Source organism: Bacillus rossius (genome assembly GCF_032445375.1).
Source record: "Bacillus rossius redtenbacheri isolate Brsri chromosome 4 unlocalized genomic scaffold, Brsri_v3 Brsri_v3_scf4_1, whole genome shotgun sequence".
Taxonomy (NCBI): Eukaryota; Metazoa; Arthropoda; class Insecta; order Phasmatodea; family Bacillidae; genus Bacillus; species Bacillus rossius.
Window position 1 is genome coordinate 7,114,456 of NW_026962010.1, and position 22,225 is coordinate 7,136,680.

The 22,225-nt window shown below is 50.2% G+C and overlaps 1 protein-coding gene across 5 annotated transcripts in view; it reads left to right on the forward strand.

Annotated features, from left to right (window-relative positions):
* LOC134541678 (exosome complex exonuclease RRP44) overlaps window positions 1-21,825 on the forward strand; it is a 79,399-nt gene extending 57,574 nt beyond the window's left edge. For 2 of the 5 annotated variants that reach the window (XM_063385290.1, XM_063385291.1), the window contains 4 exons: window positions 9,004-9,172; window positions 10,847-11,008; window positions 20,666-20,788; window positions 21,508-21,825. In XM_063385290.1, the coding sequence (XP_063241360.1) occupies window positions 9,004-9,172; window positions 10,847-11,008; window positions 20,666-20,788; window positions 21,508-21,687 (634 nt within the window). In that variant the 3' untranslated portion in view covers window positions 21,688-21,825. The other 3 variants (XM_063385294.1, XM_063385295.1, XM_063385292.1) reach the window with 3 other exon arrangements.
* Window positions 21,826-22,225: the final 400 nt, after the last annotated feature.

Here is a 22,225-nt window from a genome sequence, read left to right on the forward strand (position 1 = left end):
GGAGAGAGAGAGGGGGCGTGGGGTGCGCAGGTACGCGGATATGATGGTGCACCGGCTGCTGGCGGTGTGTGCAGCACGGGAGAGAGAGAGAGAGAGGGAGTGAGGTGCGCAGGTACGCGGATATGATGGTGCACCGGCTGCTGGTGGTGTGTGCAGCTCGGGAGAGAGAGGGGGCGTGGGGTGTGCAGGTACGCGGATATGATGGTGCACCGGCTGCTGGCGGTGTGTGCAGCACGGGAGAGAGAGAGAGAGGGCGTGGGGTGCGATGGTATGCGGACCTGATGGTGCACCGGCTGCTGGCGGTGTGTGCAGCACGGGAGAGAGAGATAGGGTGTGGAGTGCGCAGGTACGCGGACGTGATGATGCACCAGCTGCTAGCGGTGTGTGCAGCACGGGAGAGAGAGAGAGGGTGTGGGGTGCGCAGGTACGCGGACGTGATGGTGCACCGGCTGCTGGTGGTGTGTACGGCACGGGAGAGTGAGAGAGAGGGTGTGAGGTGCGCAGGTACGCGGACGTGATGGTGCACCGGCTGCTGGTGGTGTGTACGGCACGGGAGAGTGAGAGAGAGGGTGTGAGGTGCGCAGGTACGCGGACGTGATGGTGCACCGGCTGCTGGTGGTGTGTACCGCACGGGAGAGAGAGAGAGAGGGAGTGAGGTGCGCAGGTACGCGGACGTGATGGTGCACCGGCTGCTGGTGGTGTGTACGGCACGGGAGAGTGAGAGAGAGGGTGTGAGGTGCGCAGGTACGCGGACGTGATGGTGCACCGGCTGCTGGTGGTGTGTGCAGCTTGGGAGAGAGAGAGAGAGGGCGTGGGGTGCGCAGGTACGCGGACGTGATGGTGCACCGGCTGCTGGTGGTGTGTGCAGCACGGGAGAGAGAGAGAGAGAGAGTGTGTGGGGTGCGCAGGTACGCGGACGTGATGGTGCACCGGCTGCTGGTGGTGTGTGCAGCACGGGAGAGAGAGAGAGAGGGCGTGGGGCGCGCAGGTACGCGGACGTGATGGTGCACCGGCTGCTGGTGGTGTGTGCAGCACGGGAGAGAGAGAGAGAGGGTGTGGGGTGCGCAGGTACGCGGACGTGATGATGCACCAGCTGCTAGCGGTGTGTGCAGCACGGGAGAGAAAGAGAGGGTGTGGGGTGCGCAGGTACGCGGACGTGATGGTGCACCGGCTGCTGGTGGTGTGTGCAGCACGGGAGAGAGAGAGAGAGAGAGGGTGTGGGGTGCGGGGTGCGCAGGTACGCGGATGTGATGGTGCACCGGCTGCTGGTGGTGTGTGCAGCTCGGGAGAGAGAGGGTGTGGGGGTGCGCAGGTACGCGGACGTGATGGTGCACCGGCTGCTGGCGGTGTGTGCAGCACGAGAGAGAGAGAGGGAGTGAGGAGCGCCGGTACGCGGACGTGATGGTGCACCGGCTGCTGGGGGTGTGTGCATCACGGGAGTGAGAGAGAGGGAGTGAGGTGCGCAGGTACGCAGACGTGATGGTGCACCGGCTGCTGGCGGTGTGTGCAGCACGGGAGAGAGAGAGAGAGAGAGGGAGTGAGGTGCGCATGTACGCGGACGTGATGGTGCACCGGCTGCTGGTGGTGTGTGCAGCACGGGAGTGAGAGAGAGGGTGTGGGGTGCGCAGGTACGCGGACGTGATGTTGCACCGGCTGCTGGCGGTGTCTGCAGCACGGGAGAGAGAGAGAGAGAGAGGAATGAGGTGCGCAGGTACGCGGACGTGATGGTGCACCGGCTGCTGGTGGTGTGTTCAGCACGGGAGTGAGAGAGAGGGAGTGAGGTGCGCAGGTACGCAGACGTGATGGTGCACCGGCGGCTGGCGGTGTGTGCAGCACGGGAGAGAGAGAGAGGGAGTGAGGTGCGCAGGTACGCGGACATGCTGGTGCACCGGCTTCTGGTGGTGTGTGCAGCACGGGAGAGAGAGAAAGAGAGGGAGTGAGGTGCGCAGGTACGCCTACGTGATGGTGCACCGGCTGCTTGTGGTGTGTGCATAACCAGGAGAGAGAGAGAGAGGGTATGAGGTGCGCAGGTACGCGGACGTGATGGTGCACCGGCTGCTGGTGGTGTGTGCAGCTCGGGAGAGAAAGAGAGGGTGTGGGGTGCGCAGGTACGAGGACGTGATGGTGCACCGGCTGCTGGTGGTGTATGCAGCTCGGGAGAAAGAGAGAGGGTGTGGTGTGCGCAGGTACGCGGAAGTGATGGTGCACCGTCTGCTGGTGGTGTGTACGGCACGGGAGAGAGAGAGAGAGAGGGTGTGAGGTGCGCAGGTACGCGGACGTGATGGTGCACCGGCTGCTGGTGGTGGTATTACTCGGGAGAGAGAGAGGGGGTGTGGGGTGCGCAGGTACGCGGACGTGATGGTGCACCGGCTGCTTGTGGTGTGTGCAGCACAGGAGAGAGAGAGAGAGGGAGTGAGGTGCGCAGGTTCGCGGACGTGATGGTGCACCGGCTGCTGGTGGTGTGTGCAGCACGGGAGAGAGAGAGAGAGATTGGGTGTGAGGTGCGCAGGTACGCGGCCGTGATGGTGCACCTGCTGCTGGTGGTGTGTGCAGCACGGGAGAGAGAGAGAGAGAGAGGGTGTGAGGTGCGCAGGTACGCGGCCGTGATGGTGCACCGGCTGCTGGTGGTGTGTGCAGCTCGGGAGTGAAAGAGAGGGTGTGGGGTGCGCAGGTACGTGGACGTGATGGTGCACCGGCTGCTGGTGATGTGTGCAGCACGGGAGAGAGAGAGAGAGGGAGTGAGGTGCGCAGGTTCGCGGACGTGATAGTGCACCGGCTGCTGGTGGTGTGTGCAGCTCAGGAGTGAAAGAGAGGGTGTGGGGTGCACAGGTACGTGGACGTGATGGTGCACCGGCTGCTGGTGGTGTGTGCAGCTCGGGAGTGAAAGAGAGGGTGTGGGGTGCGCAGGTACGTGGACGTGATGGTGCACCGGCTGCTGGTTGTGTGTGCAGCTCGGGAGAGAGAGAGAGGGTGTGGGGTGCGCAGGTACGCGGACGTGAAAGTGCACCGGCTGCTGGTGGTGTGTGCAGCTCGGGAGTGAAAGAGAGGGTGTGGGGTGCGCAGGTACGTGGACGTGATAGTGCACCGGCTGCTGGTGGTGTGTGCAGCTCGGGAGAGAGAGAGAGGGTGTGGGGTGCGCAGGTACGTGGACGTGATGGTGCACCGGCTGCTGGTAGTGTGTGCAGCACGGGAGAGAGAGAGAGAGAGAGGGTGTGAGGTGCGCAGGTACGCGGCCGTGATGGTGCACCGGCTGCTGGTGGTGTGTGCAGCTCGGGAGTGAAAGAGAGGGTGTGGGGTGCGCAGGTACGTGGACGTGATGATGCACCGGCTGCTTGTGGTGTGTGCAGCACGGGAGAGAGAGAGAGAGGGATTGAGGTGCGCAGGTTCGCGGACTTGATGGTGCACCGGCTGCTGGTGGTGTGTGCAGCACGGGAGAGAGAGAGAGAGACAGGGTGTGAGGTGCGCAGGTACGCGGACGTGATGGTGCACCGGCTGCTGGTGGTGGTGCAGCTCGGGAGAGAGAGAGAGAGACAGGGTGTGAGTTGCGCAGGTACGCGGACGTGATTTTGCACCGGCTGCTGGCGGTGTGTGCAGCACGGGAGAGAGAGAGAGAGGGTGTGGGGTGCGCAGGTACGCGGCCGTGATGGTGCACCGGCTGCTGGTGGTGTGTGCAGCTCGGGAGTGAAAGAGAGGGTGTGGGGTGCGCAGGTACGTAAACGTGATGGTGCAGGCTGCTGGTGGTGTGTGCAGCTCCGGAGAGAGAGAGAGGGTGTGAGGTGCGCAGGTACGCGGACGTGATGGTGCACCGGCTGCTTGTGGTGTGTGCAGCACGGGAGAGAGAGAGAGAGACAGGGTGTGAGGTGCGCAGGTACGCGGACGTGATGGTGCACCGGCTGCTGGTGGTGGTGCAGCTCGGGAGAGAGAGAGAGAGACAGGGTGTGAGTTGCGCAGGTACGCGGACGTGATTTTGCACCGGCTGCTGGCGGTGTGTGCAGCACGGGAGAGAGAGAGAGAGGGTGTGGGGTGCGCAGGTACGCGGACGTGATGGTGCACCGGCTGCTTGTGGTGTGTGCAGCACGGGAGAGAGAGGGAGAGACAGGGTGTGAGGTGCGCAGGTACGCGGACGTGATGGTCACCGGCTGCTGGTGGTGGTGCAGCTTGGGAGAGAGAGAGAGAGACAGGGTGTGAGGTGCGCAGGTACGCGGACGTGATGGTGCACCGGCTGCTGGCGGTGTGTGCAGCACGGGAGAGAGAGAGAGAGAGGGAGTGAGGTGCGCAGGTACGCGGATATGATGGTGCACCGGCTGCTGGCGGTGTGTGCAGCACGGGAGAGAGAGAGGGGGCGTGGGGTGTGCAGGTACGCGGATATGATGGTGCACCGGCTGCTGGCGGTGTGTGCAGCACGGGAGAGAGAGAGGGGGCGTGGGGTGTGCAGGTACGCGGATATGATGGTGCACCGGCTGCTGGCGGTGTGTGCAGCACGGGAGAGAGAGAGAGAGAGGGAGTGAGGTGCGCAGGTACGCGGATATGATGGTGCACCGGCTGCTGGCGGTGTGTGCAGCACGGGAGAGAGAGAGAGAGAGGGAGTGAGGTGCGCAGGTACGCGGATATGATGGTGCACCGGCTGCTGGTGGTGTGTGCAGCTCGGGAGAGAGAGAGGGAGTGAGGTGCGCAGGTACGCGGACGTGATGGTGCACCGGCTGCTGGCGGTGTGTGCAGCTCGGGAGAGAGAGGGGGCGTGGGGTGTGCAGGTACGCGGATATGATGGTGCACCGGCTGCTGGCGGTGTGTGCAGCACGGGAGAGAGAGAGAGAGGGCGTGGGGTGCGATGGTATGCGGACCTGATGGTGCACCGGCTGCTGGCGGTGTGTGCAGCACGGGAGAGAGAGAGAGGGTGTGGGGTGCGCAGGTACGCGGACGTGATGATGCACCAGCTGCTAGCGGTGTGTGCAGCACGGGAGAGAGAGAGAGGGTGTGGGGTGCGCAGGTACGCGGACGTGATGGTGCACCGGCTGCTGGTGGTGTGTACGGCACGGGAGAGTGAGAGAGAGGGTGTGAGGTGCGCAGGTACGCGGACGTGATGGTGCACCGGCTGCTGGTGGTGTGTACGGCACGGGAGAGAGAGAGAGGGTGTGAGGTGCGCAGGTACGCGGACGTGATGGTGCACCGGCTGCTGGTGGTGTGTACGGCACGGGAGAGAGAGAGAGAGGGAGTGAGGTGCGCAGGTACGCGGACGTGATGGTGCACCGGCTGCTGGTGGTGTGTACGGCACGGGAGAGTGAGAGAGAGGGTGTGAGGTGCGCAGGTACGCGGACGTGATGGTGCACCGGCTGCTGGTGGTGTGTGCAGCTTGGGAGAGAGAGAGAGAGGGCGTGGGGTGCGCAGGTACGCGGACGTGATGGTGCACCGGCTGCTGGTGGTGTGTGCAGCACGGGAGAGAGAGAGAGAGAGAGTGTGTGGGGTGCGCAGGTACGCGGACGTGATGGTGCACCGGCTGCTGGTGGTGTGTGCAGCACGGGAGAGAGAGAGAGAGGGCGTGGGGTGCGCAGGTACGCGGACGTGATGGTGCACCGGCTGCTGGTGGTGTGTGCAGCACGGGAGAGAGAGAGAGAGGGTGTGGGGTGCGCAGGTACGCGGACGTGATGATGCACCAGCTGCTAGCGGTGTGTGCAGCACGGGAGAGAGAGAGAGGGTGTGGGGTGCGCAGGTACGCGGACGTGATGGTGCACCGGCTGCTGGTGGTGTGTGCAGCACGGGAGAGAGAGAGAGAGAGAGGGAGGGTGTGGGGTGCGGGGTGCGCAGGTACGCGGATGTAATGGTGCACCGGCTGCTGGTGGTGTGTGCAGCTCGGGAGAGAGAGGGTGTGGGGTGCGCAGGTACGCGGACGTGATGGTGCACCGGCTGCTGGCGGTGTGTGCAGCACGAGAGAGAGAGAGAGGGAGTGAGGAGCGCCGGTACGCGGACGTGATGGTGCACCGGCTGCTGGGGGTGTGTGCAGCACGGGAGTGAGAGAGAGGGAGTGAGGTGCGCAGGTACGCAGACGTGATGGTGCACCGGCTGCTGGCGGTGTGTGCAGCACGGGAGAGAGAGAGAGAGAGAGGGAGTGAGGTGCGCATGTACGCGGAGGAGATGGTGCACCGGCTGCTGGTGGTGTGTGCAGCACGGGAGTGAGAGAGAGGGTGTGGGGTGCGCAGGTACGCGGACGTGATGTTGCACCGGCTGCTGGCGGTGTGTGCAGCACGGGAGAGAGAGAGAGAGAGAGAGGAATGAGTTGCGCAGGTACGCGGACGTGATGGTGCACCGGCTGCTGGTGGTGTGTTCAGCACGGGAGTGAGAGAGAGGGAGTGAGGTGCGCAGGTACGCAGACGTGATGGTGCACCGGCGGCTGGCGGTGTGTGCAGCACGGGAGAGAGAGAGAGGGAGTGAGGTGCGCAGGTACGCGGACGTGCTGGTGCACCGGCTTCTGGTGGTGTGTGCAGCACGGGAGAGAGAGAAAGAGAGGGAGTGAGGTGCGCAGGTACGCCTACGTGATGGTGCACCGGCTGCTTGTGGTGTGTGCATAACCAGGAGAGAGAGAGAGAGGGTATGAGGTGCGCAGGTACGCGGACGTGATGGTGCACCGGCTGCTGGTGGTGTGTGCAGCTCGGGAGAGAAAGAGAGGGTGTGGGGTGCGCAGGTACGTGGACGTGATGGTGCACCGGCTGCTGGTGGTGTATGCAGCTCGGGAGAGAGAGAGAGGGTGTGGTGTGCGCAGGTACGCGGAAGTGATGGTGCACCGTCTGCTGGTGGTGTGTACGGCACGGGAGAGAGAGAGAGAGAGGGTGTGAGGTGCGCAGGTACGCGGACGTGATGGTGCACCGGCTGCTGGTGGTGGTATTACTCGGGAGAGAGAGAGGGGGTGTGGGGTGCGCAGGTACGCGGACGTGATGGTGCATCGGCTGCTTGTGGTGTGTGCAGCACAGGAGAGAGAGAGAGAGGGAGTGAGGTGCGCAGGTTCGCGGACGTGATGGTGCACCGGCTGCTGGTGGTGTGTGCAGCACGGGAGAGAGAGAGAGAGATTGGGTGTGAGGTGCGCAGGTACGCGGCCGTGATGGTGCACCGGCTGCTGGTGGTGTGTGCAGCACGGGAGAGAGAGAGAGAGAGAGGGTGTGAGGTGCGCAGGTACGCGGCCGTGATGGTGCACCGGCTGCTGGTGGTGTGTGCAGCTCGGGAGTGAAAGAGAGGGTGTGGGGTGCGCAGGTACGTGGACGTGATGGTGCACCGGCTGCTGGTGATGTGTGCAGCACGGGAGAGAGAGAGAGAGGGAGTGAGGTGCGCAGGTTCGCGGACGTGATAGTGCACCGGCTGCTGGTGGTGTGTGCAGCTCGGGAGTGAAAGAGAGGGTGTAGGGTGCACAGGTACGTGGACGTGATGGTGCACCGGCTGCTGGTGGTGTGTGCAGCTCGGGAGTGAAAGAGAGGGTGTGGGGTGCGCAGGTACGTGGACGTGATGGTGCACCGGCTGCTGGTTGTGTGTGCAGCTCGGGAGAGAGAGAGAGGGTGTGGGGTGCGCAGGTACGCGGACGTGAAAGTGCACCGGCTGCTGGTGGTGTGTGCAGCTCGGGAGTGAAAGAGAGGGTGTGGGGTGCGCAGGTACGTGGACGTGATGGTGCACCGGCTGCTGGTGAGGTGTGCAGCTCGGGAGAGAGAGAGAGGGTGTGGGGTGCGCAGGTACGTGGACGTGATGGTGCACCGGCTGCTGGTGGTGTGTGCAGCATGGGAGAGAGAGAGAGAGAGAGGGTGTGAGGTGCGCAGGTACGCGGCCGTGATGGTGCACCGGGTGCTGGTGGTGTGTGCAGCTCGGGAGTGAATGAGAGGGTGTGGGGTGCGCAGGTACGTGGACGTGATGATGCACCGGCTGCTTGTGGTGTGTGCAGCACGGGAGAGAGAGAGAGAGGGATTGAGGTGCGCAGGTTCGCGGACTTGATGGTGCACCGGCTGCTGGTGGTGTGTGCAGCACGGGAGAGAGAGAAAGAGAGAGGGTGTGAGGTGCGCAGGTACGCGGCCGTGATGGTGCACCGGCTGCTGGTGGTGTGTGCAGCTCGGGAGTGAAAGAGAGGGTGTGGGGTGCGCAGGTACGTGGACGTGATGGTGCAGGCTGCTGGTGGTGTGTGCAGCTCGGGAGAGAGAGAGAGGGTGTGAGGTGCGCAGGTACGCGGACGTGATGGTGCACCGGCTGCTTGTGGTGTGTGCAGCACGGGAGAGAGAGAGAGAGACAGGGTGTGAGGTGCGCAGGTACGCGGACGTGATGGTGCACCGGCTGCTGGTGATGGTGCAGCTCGGGAGAGAGAGAGAGAGACAGGGTGTGAGTTGCGCAGGTACGCGGACGTGATTTTGCACCGGCTGCTGGCGGTGTGTGCAGCACGGGAGAGAGAGAGAGAGGGTGTGGGGTGCGCAGGTACGCGGACGTGATGGTGCACCGGCTGCTTGTGGTGTGTGCAGCACGGGAGAGAGAGGGAGAGACAGGGTGTGAGGTGCGCAGGTACGCGGACGTGATGGTCACCGGCTGCTGGTGGTCGTGCAGCTTGGGAGAGAGAGAGAGAGACAGGGTGTGAGGTGCGCAGGTACGCGGACGTGATGGTGCACCGGCTGCTGGCGGTGTGTGCAGCACGGGAGAGATTGAGAGAGAGGGTGTGAGGTGCGCAGGTACGCGGACGTGATGGTGCACCGGCTTCAAGGCTGTGTGTGCAGCACGGGAGAGAGAGAGAGAGGGTGTGAGGTGCGCAGGTACGCGGACGTGATGGTGCACCGGCTGCTGGTGGTGTGTGCAGCACGGGAGAAAGAGAGAGAGAGGGTGTGAGGTGCGCAGGTACGCGGACGTGATGGTGCACCGGCTGCTTGTGGTGTGTGCAGCACGGGAGAGAGAGAGAGAGAGGGTGTGAGGTGCGCAGGTACGCGGATTTGATGGTGCACCGGCTGCTGGCGGTGTGTGCAGCACGGGAGAGAGAGGGTGTGGGGTGCGCAGGTACGCGGACGTGATGGTGCACCGGCTGCTGGCGGTGTGTGTGGCCGCTGACTCCACGCACCCCGACCTGCTGGACAAGAGGAGGGCCCAGGATCTGTGTAACAACCTCAACTACCGCAACAGGATGGCCCAGTACGCCGGCCGGGCGTCCGTCGCCCTGCACACCCACGTGAGCGACCTGTGACCTTTCCCGTCCGCAGTGCTTCCACCGTCGGAACCACAGTCACCTCAGTCATCTCTTCCATTGACAGTTTTACAATGTTTCAATGAGACATGTAGAGACTTTCCGTTTGAAAATATCCTTTTCTACACAACCACATTAAAAGACATCTCAAAGTTTTTATTTTAAAAAAATATATATAAATTGATTAAGTTGCGAAAAAAAAGGTGGGTTGTCTGTGAAGTCGGTTTATGGACGATAATTTTACGTTGATGACGTCATAAGAAAACATTGATGAAAAATTGCATACTTTTTTAATTTTCAAATATCATTTACAGTTTTATTGCAAATTTAATTTAAATAATTTGTTTTAAATATAATCACGAATTATTAGTTATAGAAATAAACTGTAATCAAATCAATGTCAATGAATTGTTAATTTGAAATGACGTAATTGGACAAATAAATCAAATTTTTTTTAAATTGCTGCTTTTAAAAAGCCCGCCTTAACCTGTTTGATATTATAGAAGATTTTCTTGCAGGGTGGTTGGCCGGTTCTTGCACGCTCGGCTTCGGCGGAACGTGACAATAAGTCATGCTTTTTCGTGCGCACAGCCGGCGTTCATCGATTTATAAGACGTTATCACGTCAAAAAGTTTTTTGGCATTAGTCATGGAAATAAAAAATTTTTTAAGACAAAATTAATATTGTGAAGGATAGTCAGTAGAGTTGCATTGAGCAGCAAGGTAGTCGGTTAGCTCGGGTGGACGCACGTGTGCAGAACTTGATGAGGCGATTTGATGAACACAGCAGCTGGTAGCAAAACTGTAAATGTGGACACAGATAATAAAACATTAATCAACTTTATTTATAATATTGTTAAAAACCATAAAATATCTCAATTAAATACATATACATAGTATAAAAGTACTTATATAATTTAAAAAAAAAATAATTATTGTGGTAATTCTGCTAATTATATTACGTACTAAACTATAGCATGTCTCATCCTTAGATTGCAGTGTGCATTTACTCTCTTTTCAGTGCACAATATCTTCCATTGTTGCTGTCCTTGTTTGCCATGTCTGTTGTCATATGTACCAAAAGAACCACAATTTTTAGACATAACTTAATAATGTAATGTAAATTTTTTAAAAATACAAAAATTAATTTTTTTTTGAAATGAAAATTAGGAACTTCTACTTTCGAAATACTTTTTCTTGTATTTCATCAAGAGTAGGTATTATGAATAATATGCACGTCTTAATTTTAAGAAAATTTATAATAGTTAATAATATTTTCCTTCTTGGTTTTAACCATTTTTGCCATCAAATTAATTAACATCATTTAATTACTAAAAATTTTTGTCTGTGTATGATCATTGTAAATAATTAATGGAATGTCTTGTTATAATAGTGACAGAATGTATACAACTGTAACAATACTGTAAAAATCCCTATTTTACAGTCTTAGAAAAATCAACAAATTGTGACATTGGAAATATTTAAAAGATCTTTAATAAAGACCACCATAAAGGTATTAGAGCAGAAAAACCTCTTTTATTATTTATCTTCTTAAGTTAGTTTAAAGGTTATCAATTGAAGTCACCCTGTGTTTTTTGTAGATAAACGTGTAATTTGTGATGTCTTGCAACTTTATTCTAAAACATGGATATCTTCCCAGCTGTTCTTCCGTGGCAAGATTCAAGATGAGCAGGGATACGTGCTGTATGTGCGCAAGAACGCGTTGCAGATCCTGATCCCCAAGTACGGCTTCGAAGGCACCCTGTACGTCCGGCCTCGCAGAGGGGAGAAGATGAGCGTGCAGTTTGTGTACAATGAGGAGGTGAGGGAACCTGGGAGCTGGTGTCCTGTCGCAGCATGTCACCGTGTGTGGCTGCACGCTTTCCTCTTGTACCTCCTCCACTTGGTGTGACCACGCTTCACAGCTCTCTTTCCGTAGTTTAGTGAGGTGTGCTATCCTTGTTCCATAATGTCTAGGGAACATGCATTCAGAACACAGCGGTGTTATGTTTAGCTTAAGTGGCCGTATTTTCAGCGAAACATTGGGTTATTTTTTATCATTAATTGTTCAGAAAAAAAATATGAAAATTTTTCACACAATTAAGTACTCCGATTTTCTTTCAAAATCTTCAATGAACATACTTGGCCAAAAACTGATAATGGCAATATAATCTCAAACATAATTTCTTAGTACTTAAATGTTTGGAATTTGTATTCGTAATTCATAAAAAAAAAAAGGAAGAATTCTTGTTTTTGGTTATTGATAATATGGTAATAGTTATATTTGGAAGAAATGAATACCACAAAATAAAATATATGATCAGCAAATATATTATTTAAACTTTATTATTTGATCAATTTTTGAAACACATTTACACTGCAGTTTCCAATTATAAATAAAATCAACGTACGGCCAAGTGATCAAGTTTAATGAACACTATATGCTCACTTAATTGAGTTTACACTTGTACACTAGAATCTCGTTATAGCGAGCACGGTAATAGCGAGAACACGGCTATAACAAGGTCTTTTTGAGGGATTTACGGCGTGATCGCGTGAAGCGCGCTTTGGTTGTTTGTCTGCTTTATCTCCACCCCTCTCGCTCGCCACTAGACATCTTGCCATTGACACCTGTAACATTCTTCAACCTTGCAGTCGCCACCTAAGTGCGTGGCTTTAAAAATAGAATCCCGTCCTTTCTTTTATCAAACTTCCCGTTAGGTATCTGGTCATTAATATTATTCTATTCCTGTGAACTCAGTATAATAAATGCTGAACGTGCTGGGGATATGTGCGTGTGTAATGAAACCGCTAGGCTACAAAGAGTGCAGTCCCTTTGTTTCGTTTCTGTCTACGTCGCTACAAGATAAGCCCGCTATCATCCAAACGCCCAAACTCAGTGCGTGCATGTGACTTCACAGTCACAGCATCACTGGCTGGCTTCAAGGCCAAGGTATGCTCGACTCGAATAAACCAAGCCTTTGAATATACATATACTTGTATGCATTTCTTATTATTTAGAAAATAGACATAATATATTTTTTCCTGCCATTAAACATAACAATGTGGACTTTTTTTTTAATATAAATGCTCTTAATTAATTTTTTGGGACATTTTCATTAACGAATAATAACAGTGTTTATAACTATGTTAGGCTAAAAAATCAGAGCCATCTTTATACTTGTTGCTAATTGATCGCGTTAATAATACACAAATATTTATACACTTGTTTGGAATTATTTCAGTCGTGACACATTTACAATCATGTCACGTTATTTATTTTACTATCTGACAAATAGTAGGCACTACCGTATTTATTTCCGAATCGCTAGGACAGTTTTCTTGTAACTTTTGTTTCGGTCAGTTGTTGGGGTATCTGTCCGGGAAGGGGGTGGTGATGGTTTGAGTTTAATCCCAAATTTATTTTCTAAAAAAGTTAACAGGTTTCTTTAAATGAAAAAAGTATAGTTTTCCTGCAACTATTTTGTTTGAGGCGTACGTGCGTTGCCGCACTCCTGCTTTTATGTAAGGAATTAAATCTTCGCGCTACACTAGCGCCGCCTGTTAGGTACATCCCGAACCAACATGGCCGCCAGCAGACAGCCCGCGTCGACACTAGATAGCAGGACAATGCTGCGTCGGCCGCGGGCCAAGTCGAGTAGTCGATTGCGGGCAGAGATGCTATACTTACGTGACATGGTAGGGTATTCTGGTTATTTTGACACAATCGGTGATCGCATCCGTACTTGTGGAATATCGTTTTAAAGAGAATTCACACATCTGCTCACAGAAATTACGATTTCGTTAATATAATCTGTTATTTTCCAATTATACAGGTTTAAACTAGTGATGGGTCGATTCCGATTCCGGAATCGGTCGGTTCCACCGATTCCACTGGAATCGTGGGATTCAGAATACAATGGTTTTGGAATCGACTATGACCGATTCCTGCATTGTTTTTAAGTTTGCAAAATACATAATCTACGCAACGTAAGAAAATATTAAAATGCATGCAAATATAATTTTTAAAACTACATAATACAATCTTTTTTTACGGAACTGATTTACGAATTACGGTGATTAACGTATTTATTTACTTGCACCGCCATTTTCCCTACTGTACAAATGCAGTATCTACTTTCCCACTTTAAGCGAAAGCATTTTTAGGAAATTACGTTGCAGCAGCACTGCATTTAATAGCAAACCTTCAAAAATAATTAGACAAAACCATAAATGTTTAAAGAAAATTATGTAAATGTAAACGGCAAATAATGTAAACGTTAACTATTTGATCATGGCAGCTACATTTGCCATTGTAAACAACCTAATTTTTTTTTGTGCTACCTGCCATGGTAAACCATACGGCCATGAACAAAATCTTTGGTGACGTGAACGTGAACATCTCTACACATTAAACTTTAAAGAATTAAAATGAAATAATTTTTGAATGAAATTTTACCCAAATTCACAGTGGATTATTGCAACCATATTAAAATAAGTTTAAAAGCAACATAACCAAATTGCTTTAAATCGGCGTTCTTGTGCGTGTTCAGCGATGCTCGTTTTACGTTAGATATATTTTGGAAAGGCAGTTGGCAAGTCTGAATTTCCAAACATTGCTGCGGAAACGTTCGTAAATTTTTATTACCAAACGGCAAACATAAACAATCTTTTGAAAGTAGTTGTGTTAGTTTAACAGAATTGTTTCCGATAAATTTCTGAAATGAATTAAATGTTAACACGCGATTATTTGAAGAGTTTAAATATTTTGTGTAAGAAAATCTCACCATAAAATGTGAAAATTTTGAGATGCTAAAAATTGCACAGAACTTTCTTACTCAAGAACCGAAAATTTATTTTCTCTTTACGATTGTGAGGAACTGCAAGACTGGATGGATTTATTCTTTTCACCAAGTGAGATAATTAAGTTCTAGGTAATATATTAAAACGTAAGCATCTCTGACATTTTATTTTAGTGTGGTGCATATTTGTTTGTCATTTCCATCATAATGAGATAATAAAGTTTTATTTTTACATTTCCCTTTTTTTATATTTTTTTCGCCATGGTCCCTTGAAATATGTATAAACGAGGTTATATTGACATTTTATTTGGATCATTATTTAGTTGTGCTTGAAAATAAAATTCTTAACCTAACCGTACAAACCCTCTTTTTTTACAATTAATTAATTGAGTTGATAATGTAAGGTATGTAAAGTTTAAGTTATAACATTATTTACAATTTAAGTCATTAGACATCTTTGATTATTGGCAGTGTTTGAACACGTGTTTCGTCTAACTATATGCAAGGTTAAAAGGCCAAATTGTGCTAGAAATACAAGGTAGCGTAACTTGATGGTAATGAACATACTTTTTAACATTATATAAGCTGTATATAATGTTAATTTCTGCACAGAAAATGAAACACAACATAATTACATTTTTAAAATCATAAACAACTTTTTTTTTCTTAGTATATTACTCTGTTGAACATTGTCAGATAAAAATTAAGGAATCGGAATCGGATTCGAAGAATCGACCCTTTAATTTAAGAATCGAAAATGGAATCGGAATCGGTATATTTTAGGAATCGGCCCAACACTAGTTTAAACACAATTATTATGCTATTTTCGGTTTATTTTTTTATTTTTTTGGGGCCAAAATCTGTCTAATTCGGTTATAGCGAGGACACGGTTATAGCGAGGATCAAACCCGGAACCGTGACACCTCGCTATAACGGGACTCTAGTGTACTTGTAATTGATTAAGAAATATTCAGCCAATTCACCCAAGAATAAGGAAATGGTATGTTAAATAGTCACAGTGGCCGCAATACTCTCAACGTAATAACAGTTCAGAAAGTTTAATTTTCAACTCCTCAATGTATTAGAATTAATTTTAATTCAACTGATTTTTATTAAAATAAATATAACAAAGTTGCTTTGGCCAGCAATAAATTTGTAGTTGATCTCTAGGTCTTAAGTCCCAATTCAGAGTCATCTTTCGACGGCTATCCACTCACCGAAAGGCTTTTCATATGAAACTACTCTGCAGAGACATCTTTCGATGGTTGGTTGACTGATGGATGAGGCCAACCACTTGAAAGTACATGTGGTATAAAAGTCATTAGAATTCCTGTTTGGTTGAAAGTCGGTGTAACAGTTGACGTTTTTAATACATTATTTTCCACATAAAACATTTTCATATGTTTTTATAATTCTTTAAAACATATTTGCCATATGGTAGAACCATAAATTAAATATTCTGTAAAAAAATTTTTTGGAATTAATCTGTTACTGTTGCATCCACACCATGTTATGTAGCGATGGCAGATGATCTGGATTAATTTGGAAATCACATTGACAAGGTTTTGAATTTTTCGATGATCTTGAAAATGAAATTCTTGTACCGAGAAGTTATATTAGAAATGTGGCAGACCTGTTTGATTTGTATCCGGATCAAGAGTTTGAAAAAAAAAAGTATCTTTTTCAAAAGACATTGTTAGAGATGTGCTATATCCTTATCTACAACATTTGGAAAAGTTTGAAAATCACGTTTTGTCAATCCCTGCAATGATGATGTTACTTCTAGCATTGCGATTTTATGCTTCAGGGAGTTTTCAGGTAAGCCATTTTATCTGTTCTAACGTATAAGTTTTGGCTATGCACTCCTCACTGTTAGGTTTGTTTAGGTGCATTTTATTTGTGATTTAAAACCACTCATACTGTTGTGTTTAAATAATTATTTTATATGAATATATTATTGTCCAAGATAGTACAAAATTATAGCTAAGTGTGTTTTTGCTTCTCATGTTCGCATAAGGTGGCTTTAGTTTTTGACAACATAGCTTTGACAATTTATTTTATGTGTAACTAACAAATAAAATAATTATTAATACATTTATTAAAAATGTGATGCTATATGATCTATGGAGTTAATTCTCAAGACCCTTGATTGTAAAAGAAAAAAAATCCAATTTTTTTTCCATTTATTTTTTATTTATACTTCCTGGTGTGCTTTACAATAGTTTGAGTTTAGGATATAGCTATGCTTTACAAGGACTGTGAAATCTAATGATATAAAATGATCGGTTGGGCTAGGTTATATTCAGTTTTAATACTAAAAATATTATCGACTTTGGCTAGGTTAAATTGACTACATAAAATTACTTAAAACATCTGAATGGTTAGTTAGAAATATATTAAAAATGTGGCTGATTCAACCCAAGTAACTAACTTTGCTATTTTATAGTATATTTAATGTAGGTAATTTGATGGAATGAGTGATACTTACGCAGCGCTGCGGAGACGTGGTGTTCCACACATTCTCCCGGCCACGGTCAGCTCTGTCTGGACCGCAGCAACGCGCAGCATGAGAGCCTAGTGCTGCTATAGTTGTAGTGACCCGTGTTATTGCCCTTCCCACTTGTTACATGGTTTAGTTTAATATTTATTATGAATGTCTTGTATTCAGAACTATGGTCAGTTTTTCTGATATTTAAATAACATTTTTTATTCCTTCTAAGGAGTATTCATGTGTTTGCCATATGGTTATTAATCATGTTTTACAATATTCCATGCTTTTTAACTTATTCTGATGATTTGTAATCTTTCTAGAGAGAGAGAAACTCAGAGCGAGACAGAGAGAGACAGATAGAAAGACAGAAAGAGACAGGGAGAGAGAGACAGAGACAGAGAGACTGAGACAGAGAGAGACAGAGTGAGACAGAGTGACTGTTTGAGAGAGACAACCTGAGAGAGAGAGACTCTGTGAGAGAGAGAAGACTCTTGAGTTTGTTGGATACTATGGCCATGTGCCATGATTGGTTGTTATTTTTTCCATTTAATGTTTTGGTTGGTTGGAATTGATGTAACCAAACTTAGTGATTTTGCGAGGGGTAGGTAATTTGTGTGCAGGTATAATTTTGTAAGAGCTTGTGCTGTGATTGGTTTGAGAAGTCACGTACCTGCAGCTTCCTTCAGGTGGATGTAGCTGTGTAGCCTTGTTCGTCGGTCAGCATCGGTACAAGGTACCAAGTGGTATATTTTCTGGTGATGGCTAAAAATTGACATCTAAATGGTTTGAGTAGAGAATTAGTGGCTGTGGTCCGGGCACTTACCTGTATAATCAGCCTTTTTCCGTGTTTCAGAACTTTAAACAAGAATTTTATGACCGCATTCGCAGGTATTTTGCCCACAGCAAGGATTGAGGGAATCATCTTTGTTCCGAAAACTGAGTCTTTCGCCATGTACTGTGAGTTTGTGTGCAACCACGGGACATAATTGCGAATTATCTTTTAATATTCACCAATCAGTACCTGTGGACCGTCTTCATTTTTTTTTAAACCAGTGCAGAGATTATCTACGTCTTGGTTTAGAATCCACGTGTACTTCTTGGAGACAAAAAATGGTGGCCATGATGACTGGCAAATTTTACGTGAATTATTATTTAAAAAAAAGCAGTGAATATCAGTTTTTGTCTGAGAGACGTTTTTTCAATACGCAACCTCTACAATAACCTGTATGTCCACTCTAGACCGACGTTTGGAGCTAGTCGGGGTATGGGGTGTAGTACTGTATTGCCCGCACGCACAGGACCAGACGCAGCGCTGCGGCGACGTGGTGTTCCACACGTTCGACCCGGTCACCGTGCAGCTGAGCCTGGACTGCAGCAACGTGCAGCATGAGAGGGTGTTGCAGCATGTAGTTGCAGTGAGAGTGTAGTACTGTATTGCCTGCACGCACAGGACCAGACGCAGCGCTGCGGCGACGTGGTGTTCCACACGTTCGACCCGGTCACCGTGCAGCTGAGCCTGGACTGCAGCAACGTGCAGCATGAGAGGGTGTTGCTGCATGTAGTTGCAGTGAGAGTGTAGTACTGTATTGCCCGCACGCACAGGACCAGACGCAGCGCTGCGGCGACGTGGTGTTCCACACGTTCGACCCGGTCACCGTGCAGCTGAGCCTGGACTGCAGCAACGTGCAGCATGAGAGGGTGTTGCTGCATGTAGTTGCAGTGAGAGTGTAGTACTGTATTGCCCGCACGCACAGGACCAGACGCAGCGCTGCGGCGACGTGGTGTTCCACACGTTCGACCCGGTCACCGTGCAGCTGAGCCTGGACTGCAGCAACGTGCAGCATGAGAGGGTGTTGCAGCATGTAGTTGCAGTGAGAGTGTAGTACTGTATTGCCTGCACGCACAGGACCAGACGCAGCGCTGCGGCGACGTGGTGTTCCACACGTTCGACCCGGTCACCGTGCAGCTGAGCCTGGACTGCAGCAACGTGCAGCATGAGAGGGTGTTGCTGCATGTAGTTGCAGTGAGAGTGTAGTACTGTATTGCCCGCACGCACAGGACCAGACGCAGCGCTGCGGCGACGTGGTGTTCCACACGTTCGACCCGGTCACCGTGCAGCTGAGCCTGGACTGCAGCAACGTGCAGCATGAGAGGGTGTTGCTGCATGTAGTTGCAGTGAGAGTGTAGTACTGTATTGCCCGCACGCACAGGACCAGACGCAGCGCTGCGGCGACGTGGTGTTCCACACGTTCGACCCGGTCACCGTGCAGCTGAGCCTGGACTGCAGCAACGTGCAGCATGAGAGGGTGTTGCAGCATGTAGTTGCAGTGAGAGTGTAGTACTGTATTGCCTGCACGCACAGGACCAGACGCAGCGCTGCGGCGACGTGGTGTTCCACACGTTCGACCCGGTCACCGTGCAGCTGAGCCTGGACCGCAGCAACGTGCAGCATGAGAGGGTGTTGCTGCATGTAGTTGCAGTGAGAGTGTAGTACTGTATTGCCTGCACACACAGGACCAGACGCAGCGCTGCGGAGACGTGGTGTTCCACACGTTCGACCCGGTCACCGTGCAGCTGAGCCTGGACCGCAGCAACGTGCAGCATGAGAGGGTGTTGCTGCATGTAGTTGCAGTGAGAGTGTAGTACTGTATTGCCCGCACGCACAGGACCAGACGCAGCGCTGCGGAGACGTGGTGTTCCACACGTTCGACCCGGTCACCGTGCAGCTGAGCCTGGACCGCAGCAACGTGCAGCATGAGAGGGTGTTGCTGCATGTAGTTGCAGTGAGAGTGTAGTACTGTATTGCCTGCACACACAGGACCAGACGCAGCGCTGCGGAGACGTGGTGTTCCACACGTTCGACCCGGTCACAGTGCAGCTGAGCCTGGACCGCAGCAACGTGCAGCATGAGAGGGTGTTGCTGCATGTAGTTGCAGTGAGAGTGTAGTACTGTATTGCCTGCACGCACAGGACCAGACGCAGCGCTGCGGAGACGTGGTGTTCCACACGTTCGACCCGGTCACCGTGCAGCTGAGCCTGGACCGCAGCAACGTGCAGCATGAGAGGGTGTTGCTGCATGTAGTTGCAGTGAGAGTGTAGTACTGTATTGCCTGCACGCACAGGACCAGACGCAGCGCTGCGGAGACGTGGTGTTCCACACGTTCGACCCGGTCACCGTGCAGCTGAGCCTGGACCGCAGCAACGTGCAGCATGAGAGGGTGTTGCTGCATGTAGTTGCAGTGAGAGTGTAGTACTGTATTGCCTGCACACACAGGACCAGACGCAGCGCTGCGGAGACGTGGTGTTCCACACGTTCGACCCGGTCACCGTGCAGCTGAGCCTGGACCGCAGCAACGTGCAGCATGAGAGGGTGTTGCTGCATGTAGTTGCAGTGAGAGTGTAGTACTGTATTGCCCGCACGCACAGGACCAGACGCAGCGCTGCGGAGACGTGGTGTTCCACACGTTCGACCCGGTCACCGTGCAGCTGAGCCTGGACCGCAGCAACGTGCAGCATGAGAGGGTGTTGCTGCATGTAGTTGCAGTGAGAGTGTAGTACTGTATTGCCTGCACGCACAGGACCAGACGCAGCGCTGCGGAGACGTGGTGTTCCACACGTTCGACCCGGTCACCGTGCAGCTGAGCCTGGACCGCAGCAACGTGCAGCATGAGAGGGTGTTGCTGCATGTAGTTGCAGTGAGAGTGTAGTACTGTATTGCCCGCACGCACAGGACCAGACGCAGCGCTGCGGCGACGTGGTGTTCCACACGTTCGACCCGGTCACCGTGCAGCTGAGCCTGGACTGCAGCAACGTGCAGCATGAGAGGGTGTTGCTGCATGTAGTTGCAGTGAGAGTGTAGTACTGTATTGCCTGCACGCACAGGACCAGACGCAGCGCTGCGGAGACGTGGTGTTCCACACGTTCGACCCGGTCACCGTGAAGCTGAGCCTGGACCGCAGCAACGTGCAGCATGAGAGGGTGTTGCAGCATGTAGTTGCAGTGAGAGTGTAGTACTGTATTGCCTGCACGCACAGGACCAGACGCAGCGCTGCGGCGACGTGGTGTTCCACACGTTCGACCCGGTCACCGTGCAGCTGAGCCTGGACCGCAGCAACGTGCAGCATGAGAGGGTGTTGCTGCATGTAGTTGCAGTGAGAGTGTAGTACTGTATTGCCCGCACGCACAGGACCAGACGCAGCGCTGCGGAGACGTGGTGTTCCACACGTTCGACCCGGTCACCGTGCAGCTGAGCCTGGACCGCAGCAACGTGCAGCATGAGAGGGTGCTGCTGCAACTGGTCAGCCCACGGGTGAGTGCAGCAGTGTGCTATGGCTCTAATCTGATCCCAAAATTAAATTGGTGGGCAAGTCACAAAACGTGTGTTTTAAATTTTTTTTTTCCAGATATTTTAATAATGGTGTTTTTTCAAATATTTTTATCAACTTTTTAAAATGTGTTTTTCCCTTAAAGTTACCCATGTAGCATATATAATTGTAGTTATTTTCAAAAGCTTTTTAAGAGCCCTACTTAAGCATTTTAGGTACAATGATTACAAAATTAAGAGCCATTTTACTCAACCAGCGTTGACTCAAAATAGCAGTATTTTCTCTTTTTAAATAATTTATTTTAAAAAACTATTTACTCAATATATTTAAATAGTACACATTTTCGAAGTACTTAACATAAACAATATAAGTACAAAAAAAAAAGGAAGTCAGAGATTTCAAGGTTAAATTTTTTTTTTCATTTGACATGGAATGACCTTAAATGTCAGTATTTGGGTTTTAGACTGCCTACTGCACACTCTTAGATTGTAATTTATAGCTGTAATTAATATGGAATTTTAATGAATTTATTTGTATGTTCCCAGATGTTTTTCGTATTTCCTATAAAAAAGGGTAGATATATTTAATTTACATATAACTTAATACTAATTGTTTTCCTTCAGTGTTTGATGTTATAGTTGCTGTACCATATGAACTGTTGCGAAGCCGCCCGGGGCCAAGTGAGCGTGCTCGTGTTGGCCAGATTGCAGGGTTCAGCGTCGCGTCTTGGGACGCCGAGATCGAGGCAGCGTCCGGGAAGAGGAAGGAGCCGGAAGCTGAGCCGATGGACCAGGATGCTGCTGGCGACGACCGAGATGACGTGCCCGCGGGCAAGAGGGAGAAGACAAAGGGAAAACAGAAGAAAAGGAAAAATAAGAGTTGAGAAACAACGGAATCAGTTACACCATCATTTGACCGTTCAGATACTTCAAATTCATGTCTTTCATGTCTGTGGACTAAACGGAATATGAATGTACAACATTGTTATTGAGGTAAATAAACATGTTTTTTAATTTGTAAACTTTGGGTGGTTTACTTAAATCGTTAAAACATGAGTAGGTTAGTTATTATTGTATTTTATTTCTATGTTAATATAATGTTTAGTTTATTGAAACTAAAATTTGTATTTATGATTTAGCAACTTTAAAAAAATACTATACCTTGAAATTTTCAATGTAAAATTTGTGCAGTCGATATTGTTGTGAATAACATTCCGAAGGAGAACGTAGAGTCCGTCTGGTTCTATACTTGGAGTTTGTTTGTTTACCTTTAGTTTTATAAATTATCATATTCAATTTTATTAACATTATATATTCCTCCTTGTTTGGATGTGACGACACTTCATGCTGGCTAGTGTAAGTTACCCAGCTGAGCCTGGTGCTCATGGACAGGGTATATATAGTGTGTCTCATCCTTAATTT